The sequence below is a fragment of the Liolophura sinensis genome, chromosome 5, assembly GCF_032854445.1.
Source record: "Liolophura sinensis isolate JHLJ2023 chromosome 5, CUHK_Ljap_v2, whole genome shotgun sequence".
Classification (NCBI taxonomy): Eukaryota; Metazoa; Mollusca; class Polyplacophora; order Chitonida; family Chitonidae; genus Liolophura; species Liolophura sinensis.
Genome location: NC_088299.1, coordinates 11195564 through 11219294, shown reverse-complemented (window position 1 = coordinate 11219294; position 23731 = coordinate 11195564). Strand labels below are relative to the sequence as shown.

The 23731-nt window shown below is 38.2% G+C and overlaps 1 protein-coding gene across 1 annotated transcript; it reads right to left on the bottom strand.

Annotated features, from left to right (window-relative positions):
* Positions 1 to 1356: 1356 nt before the first annotated feature.
* Positions 1357 to 23390, bottom strand: LOC135465602 (protein RCC2-like). The gene is made up of 11 exons (XM_064742875.1): positions 23152 to 23390; positions 21743 to 21833; positions 20393 to 20533; positions 13632 to 13763; positions 12978 to 13066; positions 12321 to 12435; positions 9810 to 9976; positions 8901 to 9081; positions 8088 to 8193; positions 6992 to 7064; positions 1357 to 6004 (listed from the first exon to the last, which is right to left on the bottom strand). The coding sequence occupies exons 1-11, from the start codon at positions 23308 to 23310 to the stop codon at positions 5831 to 5833; spliced, it is 1428 nt and encodes a 475-aa protein (XP_064598945.1). The 5' UTR covers positions 23311 to 23390; the 3' UTR covers positions 1357 to 5830.
* Between the last annotated feature and the right edge of the window lie 341 nt (positions 23391 to 23731).

Genomic DNA, 23731 nt, shown 5'->3' with positions numbered 1-23731 from the left:
TTGTGGGTTTCCCCCGGGCTCTGCCCGGTTTCCACCCACCATAATGCTGGCCGCCGTCGTATAAGTGAAATATTCTTGAGTACAGCGTAAAACACCAATCAAAAAAAAAAAAAAAAAAAAATCATACATGTACTTTGGCATTATACAAGATGAAAACATACAACATCATGAAAACATTTGATTTAATACATGGAGTGCCAGAGCATGATTTTTAATTAAGAAAGGCAAGACGCATCAAAAACTCGGGAGTTGAAAGGTGCGTCCATTATGTGAGTGAGTGCTTGGAGTTTAACGCTGTACTTAACGCTGTGTTGGCTTCACTGAGACGCCCTACCGAAGGCAAGTAAGTCGCCCCGCCCGAGCCAGTATACTGATTACTGGTCAGTCAGTCGTTACACCATCCATTCACGCTGAACGCCAAGAGAGGAAGCTACAACTTCCTCTCTTAAGGTCTTAGGTGTGATCCTACCAGGATTGACAGAAAAAAGGGACGCCTCTACGAAGTCATCGGGCCGTTGGCCATTATGTTAACCTTTACATTGGTGACCACACATCCAACAACGTGGAGATATCTTTTAACATTACAATTTATTCGATCTTTGCCTTTATGTCTTCACTTATCTCTTGTTCAGTTTGAAGTCAGTGGACTTTCTTTGAGTGAAATAACCTTTTGTGTAAAACCAAACGTCTGGAATCTTAAGATCAGATGTAGTCAACAGCACATGGTCATGAAGTATGTAGACTTCCCTTTATCATTATGACCTGCACATTATTAAAGCCTTGTCGTAAGTGAAAAGTGTTAGCAGTCATATAAGTGAAATATTTTTCAGTAAGGCATAAAACACCAATCAAATAAATAAATCTGTTGCAACCCTGTACATATAGCTTTCTAGTCAATTACCAAATGCAGATAGTTTTCTCTGGCTTCCTTCATTCCTTAAACAGAAATTTTTCTGAAATATTCATGTACAACAGAGATAAAATAGAAGTTATTCTTTTTAACCACTACGTCTTGCAGAAGACAAGGACCCACATTCACGACCCTTCGTAAATCATTCTTTGTAACTTTTATGGCTCTATGACCAGAGCAACGTCTCTTACGAAAAAAAAGTTACGAGAAATATAACCCACAAAGTTCTGTGAAAGGGGCCCAGGATCACAAAGCAATCTTTACACTAAAGACAAAATTATAATCATTGATTCTTCGTTATTTTAGCTGAACTTTGTCATAGAATAATTTACTTTAACTTTTGTCTGTGATTGCTTCTTGGTTATTGGGGCCAGAAGTCATTACACACACCAGAAATTATCCCAAGAGCATTACAATAAACAATTTACAAACACCGAAGTGTCTTCGAGTTCTTTTATTGAGAGACATGATTACATGAACATGTTAATTTTATTTAAACATTTTGGATGGAAGAGTTGAAGAAGATGTGGCCAAGGGACAGTGGATACAGCACACTATACTGTACATAAAAACGGCTGACCAGGAACAAGTGCACTGAAACAATTCCGACTTGTTTATATATCCAGGTTGGATCCCTCCACATAGGTGAGGGCTGCAAGCAGGTTTTACTTACACTGTGTATTTAAGTTACTCGGTCACCAGTAACGGGTAATAGCATAGCTTTTTTAGTGAGATTGAGGTCTTTGTGTCATATAAGACCATTTTCTAAAACCAAACGCATCAAATCTGTTGCATGTATGACTAGCGTTTCACATATATCCTTAAACATTACGTGTCTGATAAAGACTTGGGGGTGGGGGGGAGGGGGGAGGGAATGGAGGACTAACTTTCTCACAGTCTCAAAACACCATGAACATAGAATGAATTGTGCCATTGCACAGGAAGGACAAACTTCTAAGTATACCGGTACACCGCCATCTTTATTAGTAAGTACAATTAATACCCTGTTTTCTTGCAATGAGCAAACTTGATGGGAGAAAGAAAAAAAAAAAAAAGAAAAAGGGGGTGACCATTAGCCTTAATTATTAAGTTGACTGTTCACAAGGTACTGGTCACCTGTGTGTCTATCCATGATGACCGAACGTTTAATACCACGTGAATAAAACATTTCACATGCACGGTCCAGTTTTTCAACTGGTAATAGTAGGGACAGCTTGATGTTCAGTTTAGTCCACAATGAAATGTCGTTTACTTCGGTTTTTGACACAAAACACAGCTGCAAGTCTTCATGTTAAGTCGCGATTTAACTATATTAACGGGAGAGAAATAAGGGAAGTTTTCATTATATTATATTCCTTTGTGTAATGTGAGTTGCAATTACATTTATATTAACAGGCCTTCAAAAACTGAACTGTGGCCTGTAATGTATGAAGGAAATGACCCTGAAAAATTGAAAAACTGCCAATGATTTCTCTTTGCGTCTAATTTCAAAGTCCTTATACCATTTTGATTCAAGGTGCCTGCAGTCAAATTATAACTGGAACCGCAACATGATTGATTGTTTATGCTCTTATTGTATTTAACTTCCTCACAGTCTGTACAGAAAACACATTTCAAAAACAATTCATCCAATAATACCTGTATAAGTTCTTACAAAAAAGTTGCATGAATATTACAAATTACACATGTATAGTGCGCCAGTGGCAAAATATCAATACTACAGCGAACAGAAACATTTCCATAGTGACAGAAGTAAACCTGACAATCACCTAAGTATGGCATGGTCTAAGGGAGATAACTCTATAGTAGAGCGCTTCCATATCAGAATTCGATGCAAACCATAGGCATGTACACACTAAACAATCACACCTCGTATTGCAATATCTACTTTAGCTCATAACATTGCTCACTGTCATGTCTACAAAATGAAATGTACCTTTACCTTGCGGTATGCAAATGAGTTAGAAATGCTGGCACCCGATTGGCTGCAGCATTGATACAAAGCTTTATAATCCATCTGACAAATTCTACCTACTTATACAATAGTGGTCAATAAGCCACAAATAAAGACAACTTTAACTCCATATAAGTAAGACAAAAAATATAAAAACTATATGTACATATGGGGCAATGTTCTTTACGAACAAACATGACCTTTCAATGTCTGAGAAACATCCATTATGCTATCATATCACACTGACATATTATGGCTCAATACTGGTGTCCAACGATATAACCCTCTATTAGGAGTCATTCCTGCTTTCAATTTTGACTTCGAAATACATGTGTATGTACAAATGCTAGTTCTCTTATGGAAATGCTGGGTATGGAGCCCAAATGAGCATTAGTTGTGTATTAAGTGCAAGTATGGCAGTCACCAGTATACCACTGAATGTTGCACTACGATACTCTTCTAGTGAGGAAGGGCGAGATGATATGCACACTGCCAGCTGCACTATTGAATCCACACATCTTGGTTATTTTATAAGGAACCAAAAATCGGTCTGGAGTAACACGTTCAAAATGGCCAATTAGTAAGTGATCTCACTGGGTAGCACTGTGAGAGAGTCAGATCAGCACAACTGCAGCATTATGTCTACAGTTACACTCTTCTTTCATACCTCTTTTTTTTTTTTTAAATTATTACTATTCCCTGCATTAAATCCAAATTGCATGCACATAGCTACACATGTACTGTAACAACAGAACTATCAGATGACCAACCACATCTGTGTTGTCCATTAACATTTTTAAAAAAGGGGAAATCGTAAGTACATATACTTACAGTATGAACATGTACTGTGAGAGCACAACTATCAGTTGATCAATCAGATTTGTATCTCACAGGAAAATACTGGCCCAAACAACCATGACAAATGCAAAGTATACCATTACCCGATGAGTCAGCACCAAATAGGGTACTTGTAAAATGTGTGCACAGGTTTCTTCCAAATTAATGACGTGTTTAGTTTCCGTTTGTATTGTTTTTTTTGTTTGTTTTTTTTTTTCTGACTCTTTGGCAGAATTTGGTGTGGTGAAGACAGAAGACAGAAGTTTGGTAATACAAATGTTTGCACTTTCTGGGTACGGTAAATAAACCTGCGCTAAAACTAAATGTGGTACACATCCGAAAGGTTTTGAAATGTTGAAGATCAGGGTGTGACGTTCACGTAAAGGCAAAATCATGTTTTAGAGAGATTTGCATGTTATTAGAGAGACTTTTGTTTATATGTCAATCCTAACATTTGGTAGAAAACTTCGAGAGATTATCGAAAACTGGAAAACTTTATCCAAGTTCAGGATAAAGCTTCTATGAACTCCTGAAAACACAGGAGAAACCATTATTTACAGGTGACTCGACTACATGCATACACTCCATTTCTCAACCTTTTCACATATCAAAGAGCAACTTTCAGTATGATTTATGCATTTTTAAAATTTGATTTGGCGATAAAACTATACTGGTAGGATGGACAAATTCCAGGGCTTCACACTTATAACACAAGTATAAATTATCAGTCTACACAAAATTATTCCCTCACAATATACTGGAATAACCCCTTGGCAAATATGCAAAAAGGACAAAGAATTACAGTATATGGTTGTTACTTGCACTGCATCAGCCTGTACTCAGCAACGGTACATTGTACCTCTAACACTGAAAGCGAAACCACAAGATGTGACAACACTTGGTAAACAGGTATTAATTTGATCTGTTCATAATTTACGTTTATATCTAGCAAAATAAATTAAAGCAATGTTTAAAAACAATAACTTTTATTGCACTCTCTATAAGATTGGAAACAGTAAACAGATCGTAACTTGTTCTTGGGCTGTCTACTCCTGCAAATGTCAAGACACGAAATGCGACGGCAGCTTCAAAACACAACTTGACAGATCATTGGCTGCAGCCTCAAATACATATCATTAATTTTCAATTCTGATTATATATGTTGCCCTACCAGAAAATAACCCTACATGAAAATAGATGCACACACAAAAAAAAAAAAATAATCTTAATACATATAGAAGTTAAAGCTGAAATGTATACATGTAATTAAATACAGATGATAATGCTAAGTTTTACTTGAAGAATGGTACGACTGACTGGACAAGAGCATCACGACAAGACCTATACACAGCTTGATCCATCTGGTTCACCATACATGTGTATCAACAAAACACAGCTTTCCCACATACACGGTTTGCTAGCTTTTCAAAGAAGCTCAGACAACATCAACAATTTACCTTAAACTCTTAAACTCACATGACCGGCGAAAACTAATTTCAACCAACAGATGTACTTGGAGATTTAGTACAAATATGTGAAGATATTTTACAGATCTACATTATATTTGCACATGTACATGCCCCATTTCGATGTACCGTTCAAATACAGAGATTTGGTGTATTAGGAATTGTGTACAAAAGTCACATGGCCACCATCCGTCCACAGTTACCAGCACATTCACTTGTGTTGTTGTCAAGAAATTGGACAAGGCAATGAACATAAATAAAGCGGTGGCAATGTGATGATTCTATCTGGTTATTATGTTTATTTACATACATGTATAGTTCTTTATCTAAAAGCTACCCACAGCTGTACATTTTTTGTGCCCTACCAGATCCATGCTCCACATGTGAACTATGTCACATCTCTAGTCAGTTGATACGCCTTCAGAAGGCTGAGGTAACCATTTGTGGACTGGCATTCTAGATTCACCACCTGGTGAAGTTTGGCTGCCTTGATGTTCTGTGTGGCAGCCTCTGCAGGGCTGATTGCCACAGCAGCGTCTCCCCGGTCCAACATTTTAGGACATGTGTCCCCTCATAACTGGCCTTGTATTGAAAATGCTATTGCCACTAAAAAAAATGGCTCACACCCTGCCCAGTAAAGCATAGGGTAAGTGGTTAGTTTGTTTAGGGAGAGTAGACTGGTAGCTTGTCTAGCTTCTGTTGGTCCGCCTCAGTGTCAGCTCGCACTATCAGTAGGGTGTGACCAAACCCACAACCCACACTGTGGACGTAGAGTCCGTCTAGAATCTTCACCTCCTGAGGGGTAGTGGATGACCGTGCCTTGCTGTCCCCATAACCCTACCAACACAACATGCATATGTAAGAGCAGGTTCACATTCCATCTGTCATAAAACTGGTATGTACAATGTAGGACTGATTAACTGATTGAGGTCAAATGCCGTGCACAAGAAATTTTCATTTATGGTCATATTTTCAGCTGGAAGAAAGCATAGTGGTCAGTGTAAATCCCCATCTTTTGCCTGACTTAAAACTGTGGCCAAAATAGCAGAAGCGCAGTTCGAACACACAACCTCATTGGTCAAGCGCCTGACAGTCAAAGCGAGACAGAGCCTTAACCTTGCGCCCAAGATTTAACTTCTACCATTTGATTTAACATTCAGCCACTGCCCCTTTGTACACTGTAGGTGGCAGGTACATATAAGTCACAAAAATCTGACAGTAAAGAAGAACAAATACATCTACACCGATTCACATTTAAAATTTCAATCCTGACAATACTATTATATTTGCAACGGGAATTTTAAGTACAAAATGTCACTGTAAAATAGGACCTTTGAGACGGACTGATCCGTCAAGCACTTGTCACCAGGGCCCAATGACCAGCAAGTAAAGGAATATACTAATTCCCTCTCCTAGGCTGTGTTGAAACCTGCACCTCACATGTCCATGAGGCTTAAGTCAAGCACCTCCAACTACTGTTACTTACATTTATTTATTTATTTGATTGGTGTTTTACGCCGTACTCAACAATATTTCACTTGTCGACAGCAACCAGCATTATGGTGGGAGGAAACCGGGTTTAAGGGAAACTCACGACCATCTGCAGGTCGCTGTACTGCTGGGGAGAAGAAACCAGCATGAGCTGGACTTGAACTCAGTGTCTGCACTCGTGAAAGGCTCCTGGGTCATTATGCTGCGTATTTACAATTAAAGTTTTGAAATTTTTACTGTACTGTGAAAGTTAGAAGACAATCAATCACCCTCTTGATACAAGATATTGCACCAAAACGCACTGCCTTTGTACCATACACTACATGTACCTACCAATTCTCCATAGGTAGGACTTGGGCCCCAGCTGATAAGGCTCTCATCTGCTGCCACAACGATGCTCTTGTTGCTGACATAAACAGAACGAGAAGAGCTTTAACCATGCAACTCGTTTGATACAGATGTACATGTAGGTAAAGTGGGCAGTTGTCACTTCACCTGATGATGGGGAAAGTACTCTTCGAAAGGTTCTAATATAGAATAATGCTGTACAAAGTGTTATCTGTTACATTATTTCTCACAAATTCCAATCTTCATATCATTATTTATTTGATCCTGGTACTCAGGGATAAATCTGAATTGTCGGCCGCCAGGCTTAAGGCATGTCAGGGTGGAAATAACACAGCATAATGCAGGTGTAAAACACTGCATCTTGTCAGGTAAAAAGTTGTCGCTCAAGAACATGCAAGAGGATTTATATCTGCATTGACACCGGTTAAACTTCCAGGAAAAGACATTACTCCTTTTGGAAACAGCCCTCACAAGTTGAACGTATTATTTATTTATTTATTTGATTGGAATTTCATCACATAAAAACTGGGCCAAGCCCTGGGAAACCCACAACAATTCACAGATTGCTGACAGACCTTCCCATGTAAGGCTGGTGAGGATGCCAGCTTAAGCTGGACTTTAACTCATACCAACCGCTTTAGTGAGAGGCTCCTGGATCAGTGTGCCCATTAAACGCAGCACCCATTAAATTTATCAAAATTGGCCCAATCGATTCTTGGATAGCCCCAAGTCTCTTGCATCAAAGCCTGAGATACTACGCTTCAATCATAACATTGCAGGGTATTTGGTGTAAAGCTAATTATCTGCGTCTTTGTCTTGAATGTTCAGTACCCGTACTTGTCAGATTTTATTTGAAATTTTATCAGCTCAAAGATGATCCCCAATGCTACTGGATGTGGTAATATACTACTCTACAAACACACAGCTACATGTACTCCAACTCGTTACCAGGCCCCATTGCAGATTCTCCAGCCACTTGGGTCCTGCCCCAGTCTAGGGCATATTACTGCTATGACCCTCCCCACCTTTCTACACCTGCAGTACCCAGAAGTTGTGACTGTGCATACTCCTGTTAACTCACCAGCAAGCCACGCTGCGAATTCTCCAGCCACTCAGATCCTGTACCAGCTTCGGGTACATGGCTGCCTCCCCACTGGACTTGGTCTGTCCCCACAAGAATAAGGCACCTGAACACAAGCACAAGTCAGCCAGTTACATGGATGACACAAACTCTCATAAACAATATCTGTTTTTTCGATTGCTGCATGAACTTGAACTTACAGCATCTATAATTTTTCATTTATTCATCCATTTCATTGGTGTGAAAAGCTATCTCATGAGATTTTCACTTAAACAATGGCAGGTTTTGGAATGACTGACTGAATGCTTTGGATTTTGCATGTACGTCGCACTTAACAATTTTTCAGTCATATGATGACAAAGAGTCATTAGGTGCGTGTACATACATTTACAATGCGTCTCTTTGTGGCAGGGCGAGTCCATGTCGCCAAAATGCTGCCAAAAAAAGTATCGACATCTAGACAGACACTCTAACCATTTGGCCACCGAAGGCTCAAGCAGTTTTGTGATTTGGATAATGAGTTGCCTGGAGTAAGCCAATACCCTAAACCTACAGTCAAACACTTGGGAAATAACCATGGGAAAATTACAATTGAAGAAAATTATTGCTGTGCAATAAGAAAACAGTTTGGGACCCCAAATGACAAAAATTTTCCTATTTTAGTAGTATTTGCATGTAAAACGGTGAAACCGACAAGCATTAAGATCAAAACAGTTCCCACACTATCAGCTTAGATCCTTGCCCTGTTGCTTACTTTCATGTTTGCACAATGTGAATTTAAAATGCAAGTTTCCAAATGGAAAGAAGACTGACCTAGTTCACTGATGGCCATAGAAAAGGTGCTGCCTGCAAAGACCTGTGTAGCACCTCTGGACGGTCCATCAAAATATTTGAGGTGCCTAGGGACCATCTCATCCTTCTGTTCAGAATGACCCAATCTGCCATAGCCTCCAAATCCCCAGGTGAACACTCGCTTATTGGCATCAACAATGATCTGCACCAAAAAAAAAACATACCCAAAAGAATTTCTTTATTTAATTGGTGTTTTCTGTCATGCTCAAGAACACTGACCCAAAAGAAAGTGATCAAATAAGACGCTTTTGTGTTAACAAAAAGCACTTACTGTTTCTTTTTGCACAGAAAAAAAATTACAATAAACATTAACTGGAACATTTCTGCTCTAGTTTTGATTTATTTATTATTTCACTATTTTTTTTTTAAGCTGCACTGTAGAATTTTTCACTTAAGTGACAGCGGCCAGCATTACAGTGGGAGGGTACTGAGCAAAGAAAAGGCAAAACTCAAGATCATCCACATCATCCACAGGTTGCTGGCAGACCTTCCCACGTACAAATGGAGAGGAAAACCAGCATGAGCTGGACTTGAACTCCCAGCAACTCCATTTGTCAGAGGCTCCCGATCATACTAACCAGTCCCGCTTTAATTTGGACAACTTTTAGTTATTTTTATTGGCTATAACCAATAACCCCCTAGTTTGAATATTAAAATCGAAGACCTTTATAGTTTAATTACCAGAATTTCGTACCTTCACTCACTACGTCTGATCAAATAACAACATCTGAAAACGACAAAAAGCCTAAATACTGAACCATCAACTATAGGACATTTCAGATTGTTTGGAATGTCTATGCTTTACCTTTATGACAGGCTTACTGGTGGATCTACACAACATATACAGCAGTCTATAGCTGAGTAACTTACAGTATGGTTAACTCCACAAGCCACGTCTCGGACTTCCACATCTGGTATTGGAACCACATAGCCTTCCTTGGCCTTCTCTATGAATACATTCACTTTTCTGGGGGAGGTCTCACACTTGAAAGACATTTTGTTGCTGGTGACGAAAAATTTTCCATCTGTGTTGTGACCTATACATAAAGTAAGAATTTACTGTACTGCACAAATAATAAATGTTTTTTGTACATTTCACCAGCGTATTAGAATTGTTTGAATATACACCATCAACTAAATGTAATATCATTAACCATGTTGGCTGGTTTTTGAAAGGCAACGAAAACTCTGACGTGGAGCGAGCGTCGAATGAAAGCCCATTAAAGACTGTCCACAAAAATAGTTACCTTTAAGGATTATATAGAAAATAAATTATATTATAAAATACAGAATTTTTTCAACCCAGGGAAATGCATTTGGAATTTTGGACTCAACGGTGACTTTTCTGACCATATTGGGACCAGCGAGGTCATGATTTTGCCACTTCACACCTACAGACTGCTCTATTTTATCGTTCTTGATGAATATACAGGGTTCTTACAGGTGTAAGAAAATGAAATTCAAGGAGTTTTTTGTCATTCTCAAGGCTAGTTTAAAAATACCATGATGCAAATTATAGACTATATTTTAAGTCTGAATTATAGATGCTTTAATTTGCATGTATGTATATTGAATGGTACACTTGATTTTGCAAGAAATTTCTGCCCTTCACCTCTGTAATGCGACACATTCTTTGACCTGGCCTTGACTCAGTAAAAAAAAAATGAATGCCATATATCATTATGCAGGGCTTCCTCTGGGTCAGTATGTTTTTAGCCATTCATCAGATTTCGTAGTAAATACTATTTTTCTTTAGCCATACTTCCTTAGTGGCCATGACTCTTGTAGGTCTCCTTCTGTAATTCGTTTTTATCTGCCTTGTTGTAGCTATTACAATCAGTTTGATCTCTTTCAGCTATATCTGGAGTTTATCAAATGTTACATTTAGAACAACTGCCCTCAAAATAATGGACCAATGCTTGGCAGCATGATTTTTCTTTTTTTTTTTTAAAAATCAATCCTTTTTTCAACCTATCTGTAGGATCCTTATAAAATGTAATTTCATCTATCAGAAAAATTTGTTACGAAAATAATTTGTAAATTCATTTTATTTAAATGCAACATTATGATCAGTCCATTGGAGTTACAAAGTCTGACAGGAGAAAACCAGTGGGCGTACACATTTATGAAACAGCACACATTCTGAAACATTTACTTCGGATCCAAAAAAAAATAGTTTATTAAATGGAAAAGTTCAAATTTTTCATGGAAAGTAACTTCATTTACAGGTGTAACTCTGCCTTGATTTATTTGCCTTTGTACCGGTAATTTTGTTTTTTTTTTCTACAATTGGCAATGAAAGGCTGACTGCTGAACCCCCTTTGTAGAGTTTCTTTCAAGTCAAGTAATTGCTGTCAAGTAATCACCATACAACTGTGTTGTTGTTATTATGCTGATATGAGGCCGTTTGAAATGAAAGTAAGAGGATTATTTTCATAAGAAAAATCTGCTAAACCCCCAGAAAACCCTCATGATAGATTTTGTATAACCTTTGTATTTTTTCTTCAGTAAATAAATTTGTCGCCAAAAACATTCACATTTTTTCAAATTTTATCGCCATTTCAAAAAATTGTTCTAAATTTGAGACAATGGCGAGTGCCAGCAGAAGCCCCGATTGCGGGAGAATTATCAGCAAGCTCCTGGTATACAGACTCAGCAATCAGCAGACAATATTTAAGTTCGGGACAAACAGATTTTCTAGTTTCCAGGGGTATTTGTCTTTTTTAAGGACTTTCAAGTACTTGAAAATTAAATTGTATTTTTCAAGCACTTTCAAGGTGTTTCAAGGACTGTGCGCACCCTGATATATATGCAGATCTCCGATTGCATTCGAGGAATCAACCTGGAAATGATCTATTTCAAGAGAAAAAAAACATAGGTCACGGTGTGACATCACTGATACCCTCTGGGTCACAACAGACCACCGTAAAATATGTTCTAAAACCATTTGACGCCTTGAAAAAAACAAAAGGGACTATTTTCACTGTTTAATGATCTTTCAGTTGATATATACTTCATTTAGCATCTTCCTTCCATTTAACTTTGTTTCACAGTTTTATGTTAATACTTGTGGGTTCAAGAAAAAAAATATTTAATCTGATATTAGTTTGCAGTTTTAAATCCTACTCAAGAATGTTTCATTTAACTGACCCCTAGAAAACCAGGCTCATGGAACCCACGACCATCAGCAGACAGACCTTCCCAACTTCGACTGAAAAGGAAGACAGCCCCAGCCGTGCTTGATCTCACAAGGATGAGAGGGCACAAAAAAAAACCCAAAACGAAATTGTCCACTTGAACTTAACAGGGCGTGAAAGTTACATGTATGAATTGAAAATTTTTTTCCATGTAATGATTCTATAAAGTTTTTCACAAACTCACCAAGCTGTCCGTATTCTGGACACCCAAATGAGTAGAGGTTTCCTCGAATGTCAGCCACCATACAGAACTCCCCTCCACAGGCCACCTTGCGAATGGGAGGACCCTTGTAATGGATCTAAATATACACAGGTTAACAAAATGAGGGAGGCTACTGAACACCTTTTGTTTGTTTATTTATGAACAGTTTCTTGCTACACTAAAGTATGGTACAACAAGCCTTTCTTTGCGAGCAGGTGTGTTATCATCACACCCATTGCAAAAGATTAGGGAGTCTGATTTGCACACATATATTCATTCTCCTCACTTTTGATTTTATCAGTTGAGTAACTAAACTTAAAATCTATCCAGGGGAGTGCATTAAGTGTGGGGGTCTGATAGCTCGCCTCAAATTCGAAGGCCTGATGCTCACATGTAGCTGTCTGTGCACTAAACAGGGTATAGCCACCTGATATCACAGATTAATAACAAGAGTAACACCTTTTATGACTTTGCCAGTGCAAGCCCAAACCAATAATACATGTACATTTGTACGTAGACATTAATGGATTAACTATCATTGCATATTGCCCTCCTTTAAAGCTAACTGCAAGTTTGTTGGGGTTTTTATTATTAATTGAAATTCTTGCATTTCAGGACTATGACACCCTGTCGACTTACTCTGGTTGGACTAGGTACAAACGGACTCTGTAAGCCTAAGCCCAACTGACCCATCTTGTTGTCTCCACATGCTAACACTCGACCCTTGTCTGGAAGACAAAAACAGTGGGAAAATTTGTAAATGTACTACACACAGGCTTGTTGGCTTTTTTTGAATACATATATGTATAAAGAAACATTGCCTTCTGTCTCTAAGTCATGCTGAACTCACAACACCTTCAAATGTTTGGTTTATAATCGTAATGAAATTTCTGGTCAGTTGTACATACACTATAATCCGAAAAACATGGCAATCACAGGGGGTTTATTAGAAGGGAATTATGAGCCAAATGATACAAGTATTAAAAGTGAAATTTTGAGCAGGTATAAGTTTACATGTACTCTGACCATTCCTCCTATTTTACTTCTTTTAATTTACTCCCAGGCAGTAGTAGCCTTTTACTGAAAACATAATGAAAGATGTCGTGATGTATAAACTGAAGTCAGCTAGAAAAGCTGAATTGATTATCAACATTCTTGCAAAAAATCTTACTGAAAAATATGTGTGTTTTAACATGGGGCAATAACTTGAAATTCATTTCAAATTCTGGGCAAAATCCAGACAAGTTATATTATAAGCTTTATAGTGAAAAAAACACACCCCACCAATCCTACCTGTTAGGAAGAGAGTATGGTTTTTGCCACAAGCCACATCTATTATGTTATAGTCCTGCAAACACTCTACCAGGGTGGGGACGTCCCGGCGTAGTGTATCGCCATGACCCAGCTGACCCTTCTCATTACGACCTGAAATCAACAACACACCACATCTATTAAGATATAGTCCTGAAGACACTAAAGTATCAAGGTAGGGTTGTTGCAACGTAGTGTATCACTGTGACCCAGTTGATCCGTCTCATTTATATGGCCTGAAAGAGATTCACGTTCCCAAAGCTCAAACGCGTTCATATCTCTCCTAATAGCTACATGTAGTAGTCATCTTTCAAAATGTTGTCAAGACATTTCTTGGAACACATTCTCAATTTAAAGTGAAAGACAGCACCTGACTAATGTTTATGTCCACTGAAAGACTACCATTCAAAGTATCTTAAACTGGCATTAAAATTTTTTTTTTTTTTTAATATTTTTTTCAACCCAGTAAAAGTTTAGTGAAACTTCGTCTTGACGCAGCTTCAACGCGTCTCCATTATCAAGAGCAAGGTGACGTCACGTTTACTTTTGCTCTTTAACGTCAAAAGTATTTTCTGTATCATAGTATAACTAAATCTAAGCCCATTGAGGCTGAGCTAGGCAGTTAATTGTCCCTGAATTTTATGTTTCAATATTGTAGAGGTAGCTTCTGAGATGAAAGCAGTGCTGACCTGGTTATCACTGAAATCAGTAATTTTACGGTATCTTGAAAAAGATAAGACACAAAAGAAACATCCCCTGTATGCAAGAAAGACTAAGAAGCATTCTTCACTTGTAATAATTCAGAGAAAGAAATAGGCTTATTAATTTTAAGCCTTGTCGGGTGAGATGAGGTCTTCTCATTCCCATAAACCGTCAGCATCCCTAGTGAATTTTGTACTCACTGATATTTGTTACTTACAAACTGCTGACTTAATGCCAAAGTGAATGACAAAAAAGGTATTTAAAGGGATGAAAGATGTATTTGGGGAAATCTCAGGTTGGGCCAAGACGGTATGCTACTGCCTGACACAAAATTCGTGATACCATTGTTGAATATTACACGGCCTGTAAATTAACTGATTTTACGTTTGCCGTCTTCCGTAAATGATACAGACCTGCCCCATAACATTTTGTGAAATGGCTCTTCGGCTACACATAACTACATCGTTGTAGGCCTTAATGATCTCAAAATGATGTCTTATACAGCTGTTCTATGGTATGATATGCCACTTCATCTAGCGCTGAACGGGCAAAGGCTATGCTACAGCTTAGGGAGCGCAACGTGTTTGATTGGATAAAATTCTCCAGATGGCTGCCTCGACTCACACCAGCCATTTGTGCAGTACTGTCATTTTGTTACTCGGTGAATCATTTAAATAATAAGATATGTTACTTTTTAGAAAGCTTGAGTATCCTGCTTTCAACTGAAATATGTTTTAACCAGGTGCTGTCTTTCACTTTAACATCAAAATACATGTATTTGAATTTATCACCATAAACCCATGTAAGATAAACTGTGAGGGCCCTAAGTGAGTAAAAATTATTAAGAACATGTTTTAATAATATCTATGCTATTGGTTATGCTCAAATTAATCATCTAAAATCATCAGCTAATTTCTCTAAATTTTTGAAAAACTTACAAAACCACCATCGAATTTTTTAAAAAATATTATCATGTGTATTCTGTACTTTTGATCATGTATGCATAATAAAACAGCTGGTTAGGCATGTTGAATATGCCCATATTATAAACCAGAAATATACATGGACAGTGTGCTTACATTACCATTCCCTGAAACCCTCCCTCCAATATCTGCATATGCCCTGTCCAAAGTGTCAAAATGTAAAACTGGATACTGGGCATAGAATAATGTAAATTTTAAAGATGGTTTGTGCCCCCACAGTTCTGGAGGTGAACTGTACATTGTCAATATTGAATTTGTATATATATATATATATGTATATACATATATTTATATATATATAGGTAATAAGTTTTACATGAATTTACTTTTTTTTTTTTATTTTGTTTACTTTTATGTTGAAAATGAGTGATTTAATACAGCCTATTTGTCAATTAATACTCTTTTTACTAAGTCTGATATTTAGCATAATATTCAATATATTGCACCACTTTCTTGACTTTAGATCAAATTATAGATTCTCAAAAGGAAACCCAAAATAAGAGCTGCATTCAACCCTGTACATGTACATCATAGTTCAGGACAGTCACAAATTATTTGTACATGCGTAAATTACCCAATCATAACATCTGATGATCTGGTCTCCTATAAGTATAAATCCCATGTAACCATGCTCATCTTCACACATCAATATTTATAATCAGCCAGGGCTAAAGTAAAAACAGTTTGCCCTCCTCTATCTCAGCTACAATGACAATACCAGGCCTGTCATGCGCAGAGCTTGAACACCACGCCATATCCAGTGATAATATGCAGGCCACATCAAAGGCGATTTCAGCCGTCACTAGGGATTGGTGTGCACAGTCACTGGGGCATGGGCTGTACTCCATCACCCTGATCGCTCTTTTATTCCTTGCACACGTCACTGATCAATGTCTCTCCCTGAATACAAATTGTGTTTTTGTTTTTTTTCTTTCTCTCATCTCATTCTCAAAAGAATTCTCGGGGTATCCTGTAGCTGGTAATTCACAGCCAGTCTGAGGCCTTCCCTTTTTTCATCAGCCAGTACAGCCAGCTGGGGTGCATACAAGTGCAGAGTCTTCTGGACACCTAGTCAGTGCACAAGCTGGTCCATCTCTTTATCCATTCGTCATGTTGTCTGTACATTAATATTCCATGGCAACTGTTTTTACAGGTTACTGTCTACTGCCTTTCAGCCTCAAGGCATGAACTGTGTATAGTGTTGACAACCATTCAAACCTTACATCTTTACAACCTCTATGTACAATGTGTGTGCCATATCTAATGATAGCACACAGACCACATCTAACTTGACGGTGGGGATTTAAATTCAGTCTAGGTCGTAAAAGTAATTTTTGTTTTACAGGCATTGTGAACCTCATGTAATTCGTGAGAAATGTGGAATGTGGAAACTGTTTATTTTAAAGACGAATCTATCATATGGTTTGAAAGCCTTGATAAATAGAAAAATCATAAAAATATTTTAAAAAGTCAGACAAAATAAAAAAGTGAATTTCGACTTCCAACTTTGACTTTTTTACTTTTAACGCGCAAATAAAACTACTGTCACCTTATATCGATTATATTTCAATTTTTATTTCTCAATCATTGCAAAGGTTCAGAATAATCTATGTATGTTTTGTGGAATGGCGACTCCATGCCGCACAAGTGCTGTCACCACTGAATTATCATGACGAAGACACCAGGCATGACATCCTGGCAATGGGTCAGTTCTGTTTCCTTGTTCTAACCTTTCGGTGCTGAACGTTAAACAAGGAATCAGCCTTTTAGGTGCCTTGCAAGTTCATATTCTCTGTAGCTTTAGCCAAAACTAGGTTATTACAGGGTTCGTACAGGTGTATGAAAATGAAATTCAAGGAGTTTTCCAGGAGTTTTCAGTGTAAACATACCATGGTGCAAATTATAGACTATGTTTTAAGTCTGAATTATAGATGCTTTCATGACCATGCATGTGTATTGAATAGCACGCTTGCCTTTGCAAGAAATATCTGCCCTTCACCTCTTTAATGCGACACATTCTTTGACCTGGCCTTGACTCAGAAAAAAAAAATGAATGCTATATATCATTATGCAGGGCTTCCTCTGGGTAAGTATGTTTTTAGCCAGTAACTTTAGCCACTCATCAGATTCTGAAATAAATACTATTTTTCTTCAGCCATACTTCCTTAGTGGCCATGACTCTTGTAGGTCTCCTTCTGTAATTCGTTTTTCATCTGCCTTGGTCTAGCTGCTAGAATCAGTCTCTTCCAGCTATATCTGGAGTTTATCAAACATTACATTTAGAACAATTGCCCTCAAAATAATGGGTCAATGCTTGGCAGCATGTTTTTCTTTCTTGAAAAAAAAAATCAATCCTTTTTTCAACCTACCTGTAGGATCCTAGTAAAATGTAATTTCCTCTATCAGAAAAATTTGTTACGAAATTAATTTGTAAATTCAGTTTATTTAAATGCAACATTATGATCAGTACATTGGAGTAACAGTCTGACAGGAGAAAACCAGAGGGCATACACATTTATGTAACGGCACATATTCGGAAACATTTAATTTATTTGGGATCCAAAAAAATAGTTTATTAAGTGGAAAAGTTTAAATTTTTCATGGGCGGTAACTTCATTTAGAGGTGTAACTCTACCTTCTACTATTTCCCTTGATAATTGTTTTTTTTTTCTATAATTGGTGATGAAAGGCATCCCCCAAAATGCCATGATTCTCATTCGTTATTTAACAAAAATGATTTCAAGCATTATTTAATGTAAGTCAACTTGCAACAATGCTGAATCCCCTGTTAAGTAATCGCCATACAACTGTGTTGTTGTTGTTTTGTTTGAAATGAAAGTAAGTGAATTATTTTCATAATAAAAGTTGCGAAAATCTGCTAAAATCCCCAGAAAACTCTCATGGTAGATTTTGTATGTGTATGTTTTCTTAAGTAAATAAATCTGTCGCCAAAACATTTGCATTTTTTCAATTTTAATCGCCATTCAAAAAATTGTTCTAAATTTGCCACAGTGATGAGTGCCATTGGAAGCCCTGATTATGGGGGAATTATCAGCGAGCTCCCGATATACAGACTCGGCGGTCAGCAGGCAATATTTAAGTTCAGGACAAACACCGATTTTCAAGGAGTTTCCAGAAGCATTTTTCCTTTTTTAAGGACTTTCAAGTACTTTAAAATGAAATTGTATTTTCCAAGCACTTTCACAGAGTTTCAAGGACTGTGTGTACCCTGTTTTAGGCGTGGGGTATACTGGTTACAATGCCTAAAAAGAAATCGTTATTTCACTGTAGTTGCTAATGCAAGATTATACAAGATACATAAATCTAACTACTACAGTAAAATTTTTTTAGACACCTTTGTCGTGATAGTTTACAAAAGCCTCTCTTTATTCTCTGTATATTGTGGATACTTTGCAAGGCACATTTTTTTCTCAGTATTTCAACTTCAAGTTTTTCTTGAGCTGAGAGTACTTGAAAAGGTTACAGAAATAAAATGCACCCTACTCTTTATAGAGCGAAGTTGTCTGTTTATACTGGTAATCTTCATGCACATGCAGGTGATACAAGACAAAAATTAGAACCCTGGTAAAAATTTCAGGCAGGTAACCAATACACATCTTCCTTTGCAAATATTTATGTTTTAATTTTGATTGATGTTTACGCTGAACTCAAGAATATATGTATTTCACTTATACGATGGCATTATGGTAACTGCACAGAGCCCATGGGAAACCAATAAAAACATTCCCATGTTTCTTTGCTAGGAGTAGAAGTATATCATCACATAACATGACCAGGAAGCGCTCCTGTGTAAGCTCTAATCTGACTCACCCCAAGGGTATTTATTTATTTATTTGACTGGTGTTTTACGCCGAACTCAAGAATATTTCAATTATATGACAGCGGCCAGCATTATGGTGGGAGGAGACCGGGCAGGGCCCTGGGGAAACCCACGACCATCCATAGGTTGCTGGCAGACCTTCCCACGTACGGCACCCCAAGTGCAGGCTTTGGCCTCTTTGTTGTTAAGTGCACTGTGACACTGCGTACAGCCAGACACCACTCTTCTAACCTTTACACCCTTCATCTCTAATCTGACTCACCCCAAGTGTAGGCCTTTACCTCGGTGGTGATAAGTACACTGTGACACTGCACAGCCAGACACCACTCTTCTAACCTTTACACCCTTCAGCTCTAATCTGACTCACCCCAAGGGTAGGTCTTTCCCTCTGTGGTGATAAGTACACTGTGACACACTGCACAGCCAGACACCACTCTTCTAACCTTTACACCCTTCAGCTCTAATCTGACTCACCCCAAAGGTAGGTCTTTCCCTCGGTGGTGATAAGTACACTGTGACACTGCACAGCCAGACACCACTCTTCTAACCTTTACACCCTTCATCTCTAATCTGACTCACCCCAAGTGTAGGCCTTTCCCTCTGTGGTGATAAGTACACTTTGACACTGCACAGCCAGACACCACTCTTCTAACCTTTACACCCTTCATCTCTAATCTGACTCACCCCAAGTGTAGGCCTTTCCCTCTGTGGTGATAAGTACACTGTGACACTGCACAGCCAGACACCACTCTTCTAACCTTTACACCCTTCATCTCTAATCTGACTCACCCCAAGTGTAGGCCTTTCCCTCGGTGGTGATAAGTACACTGTGACACACTGCACAGCCAGACACCACTCTTCTAACCTTTACACCCTTCAGCTCTAATCTGACTCACCCCAAGTGTAGGCCTTTCCCTCTGTGGTGATAAGTACACTGTGGCACACTGTACAGCCAGACACCACTGTTGTAACCTTTACACCCTTCATCTCTAATCTGACTCACCCCAAGTGTAGGCCTTTCCCTCGGTGGTGATAAGTACACTGTGACACACTGCACAGCCAGACACCACTCTTCTAACCTTTACACCCTTCATCTCTAATCTGACTCACCCCAAGTGTAGGCCTTTCCCTCTGTGGTGATAAGTACACTGTGGCACACTGTACAGCCAGACACCACTGTTGTAACCTTTACACCCTTCATCTCTAATCTGACTCACCCCAAGTGTAGGCCTTTCCCTCTGTGGTGATAAGTGCACTGTGACACGCTGTACAGCCAGAGGCCACTGTCCTGACCTTCACACCCTTCATACTGGCCACACGGTTTGGTCCCCAAAGGTTTGGACCCCCAGCATTTTTTGCTGAAACCAGAAAAACACATGCTCATGTTATATACAATGTATTTTGATTTTTATTCGATTGGTGCTTACATACTCAAAAATATTTTGCTTATACGACTGCAGCCAGCATTGTGGTGGGAGGAAAGCTCTGCCCAAAGGAAAACCAATGTAGGCTGCTGGCAGACTATCCCACGTACGACTGAAGAGGAAGCCAGTCTGATCTGTGCTTGAACTCACAGCACGAGCATTGGTGAGAGGTTCCTGGGTCATTGTGCCATGTTAGCTCGCTAACCACCACGTCACAGAGGCCCATGTTACATTCAAAGTAACAGAGTAAAACATTTAAAGGAATGAGCTAATGTCTTAAACAAAACATAGAAACTAATATCTTTACTAGCGTAAAGAGCTGGCCACTGTGAAAAGTTTCATTATACATGTAGGTCTGAGATGTGTTGGTCATTTTCCGGTCTTCGTTGCCACATTATCCACTTTGAAACGTTACTTTCACTAACTTGAAACTTAACAATTGAAGGAAGTCATTCTGACTTCGTACCACAGTAAATAATGAAAAGCATGGGGCAACAATTAGCAGGTGCATCACAATGAACACCAAGGTAACTTCTTCAACTGCCATTTCCAACAATATAACTTGGTTGCTACATGTGGTCTGAACTCTTCTGCTCTTACCAAAAGTAAAGAAATTTTTTTCTTCCATAATTATAGTTGTTAATGTTTACTATGTGTTCATTACTATATTATTAATTAATAGCCTTTTTTTGTGACATACAGTACTGGCATGTTGAGGACAGACAAGTCTGGAGTACTTTCACAAAACTTCATTAGTCAAATTCTTCGTAATCATGAAAGACAATGTCCAGGTTATTGTGCTGTAAAGCCACTTCACTTACCAGAAAAGTTACGAAAAACTGATTCACGAAAGTGATGCCAGAGCTTTTTGAATTTTTCACTTATACAATGACAGTCAGTTTTAATGGGCAGAGCATATGTAACTGTACTGCTACATGTAGCCCTCCAACCAGAAAGTTACAGGTGAACTTTAGTACGTGTAACACACAGACTAGACTGTCATACTGGGGGAAGACCACCTGTCATTAACAACCGCGAGACCGTACAATTGTGAGATCAAATGACCCCACTAGATCTGCCAATCGCTTTTGTCACCAAGGCCCGATGCCATAAAAAACGAGACTAATGTATTCATATACTTACTTCCTTTGGGGACTTGACTTCTTCCAATTAAATCCCAGTTTGTTCCTCCACAAATCAACAATTCACCATAGGAGAGTGGGCCTTCCAAAGTCTGTAGAATGGAATTAGAAATGCTATTTGAAACAAAGTATCAGTAACACATTTATGAATTATTACACAATATTAGTAGTTCAACTGTTTGAAAAAAAGAAACCATCATCAATGAACTTTAATGTATGCAGTGTATTTAAAATGTGAAATCTTGCATTTCCCGGTAGTTACGAAGACTAAAGAAATTTGAAAACTCATCGTTTATTCATTCTTACAGTCAGTAATACCAAGATCAAGTGCACACTTTTTTCTTTGTATTTATAAATTGAACATAACAATGTTTCTGGCCAATTTATTTTAAAAAGGTTACTTGTATAAAATGAAACTGGAGAAAAAAAGTCTTCAGTTGATAAAATGTAAAACCTCTGTAAACCCGTAATGTTCAGAACTGAGCAAAAATGTACATACAATGTAATTCTTCAACCTTTTCAAATGTTTGCAGGATGTTTTTTCAAGCATATTGTGAGTATCATTCTTTGTGGACTGATAAAATTATACTTCTTGTGAATCGGTGAATTGACCCAGCCAATGATGCTTTGTCTTCAAAATCAGATTTAGAAAAAAAAGCTAAAACTGCACTGAAAACTGCTCTTTCACAGGTGAAGAAGTTGAGGAATTACTATATGTGGGCTTGGAAAAGATACCTATAGATGTACATAAAGCAGTTTTTAACAAAGTGAATTTGTTTGAATGATACGTGTTTCAGCATGAGGCCAATGAGAATTCCTTATTTCATCACAATAATTTGGAAAATTGGTGCACGAGGTATGACAATTACTTATTTTCATTATGATTATTTTAGATAGATTTTATCATTTGTCTTGTGAGAATTTCTGAGACAAAGTGAAATAATGGTTAAGTCTGATGGTTGGGGATGTGGGTATACACTAATAGCATTAGTCAACAGTTATGAACAATTCTAGGTTTTGACATGAGAAATAAAAACGTTGCATCATGTATCGTAAACGTATGTTTTCATGTCTCTGTAAGAAACAACTGAACAGCGATGAAAGGTCTCCTTTATTACACTGACCACTTTCACCCCTTCCCTCCTTTTTTTCACAGACTACTTGAAGTACATCATTCATCCCCAGGTGTTACGTTCCCGTTGTCGTTGTACACGTGAGCTATAAATAGCCTGACAATCCGAACATGCCGTGTAGGTGAGAAAAAAAAAGGGTGCGAAGTGACAACATTCCAAGCCATGGTATTACCTAACTGCTTCTTGCACAACAAATCTGACATATTCTTAACAAAATAATCTGAAATATTATGCGAATTAACATCAGCCTGCAGTTTGTTGTGTGCAAAAAACTCACAATATCAACTGAATGATCGTCATCTTCATTGTCCGCTTGCAAAAAGCCGGGGATTTTCGACGAGTCTTCAAAGCCGTCGTCTCCACCGTTCTTTCTCTTTCGTCTTTTCTTTTTCTGTGCATCATTATCACTGTCAGGGTTTCTCTTTTTCGGAGGCATGGTTGAATTTTACTTTTCCCGGTCAAATTGCTTTCTCTTCCACTAAATTAACAGACGATTTTCTGTCTTCTCTCGCCTCAAATTTATTTTCGATAGCAGCTCCGCAGCAATTACACACTGTTGTAACAAGCACGCTGATTGGTCAAGGCCAACATGTCTAAAATTGATATGAATAAGTTTATCGATTAGATTTGCCCTCAACACTGAGAAGAAAGATGTGAACTAGCACGCTGTGTACGACAAGTGTCACTGTGTTTAAACAGCGAGTCCGGTAGAAACCGCTTGTATAAGGCAACGCGTGGCAAATGCTCGACCTAAACCACACAACATTTGACCAATGAAGTGCAAACTTACAAACTCAATAACGTAAACAATGCCCTGTTGGCGCGAAAAAGCACGTGGGATATCAAAGCGCCATTGA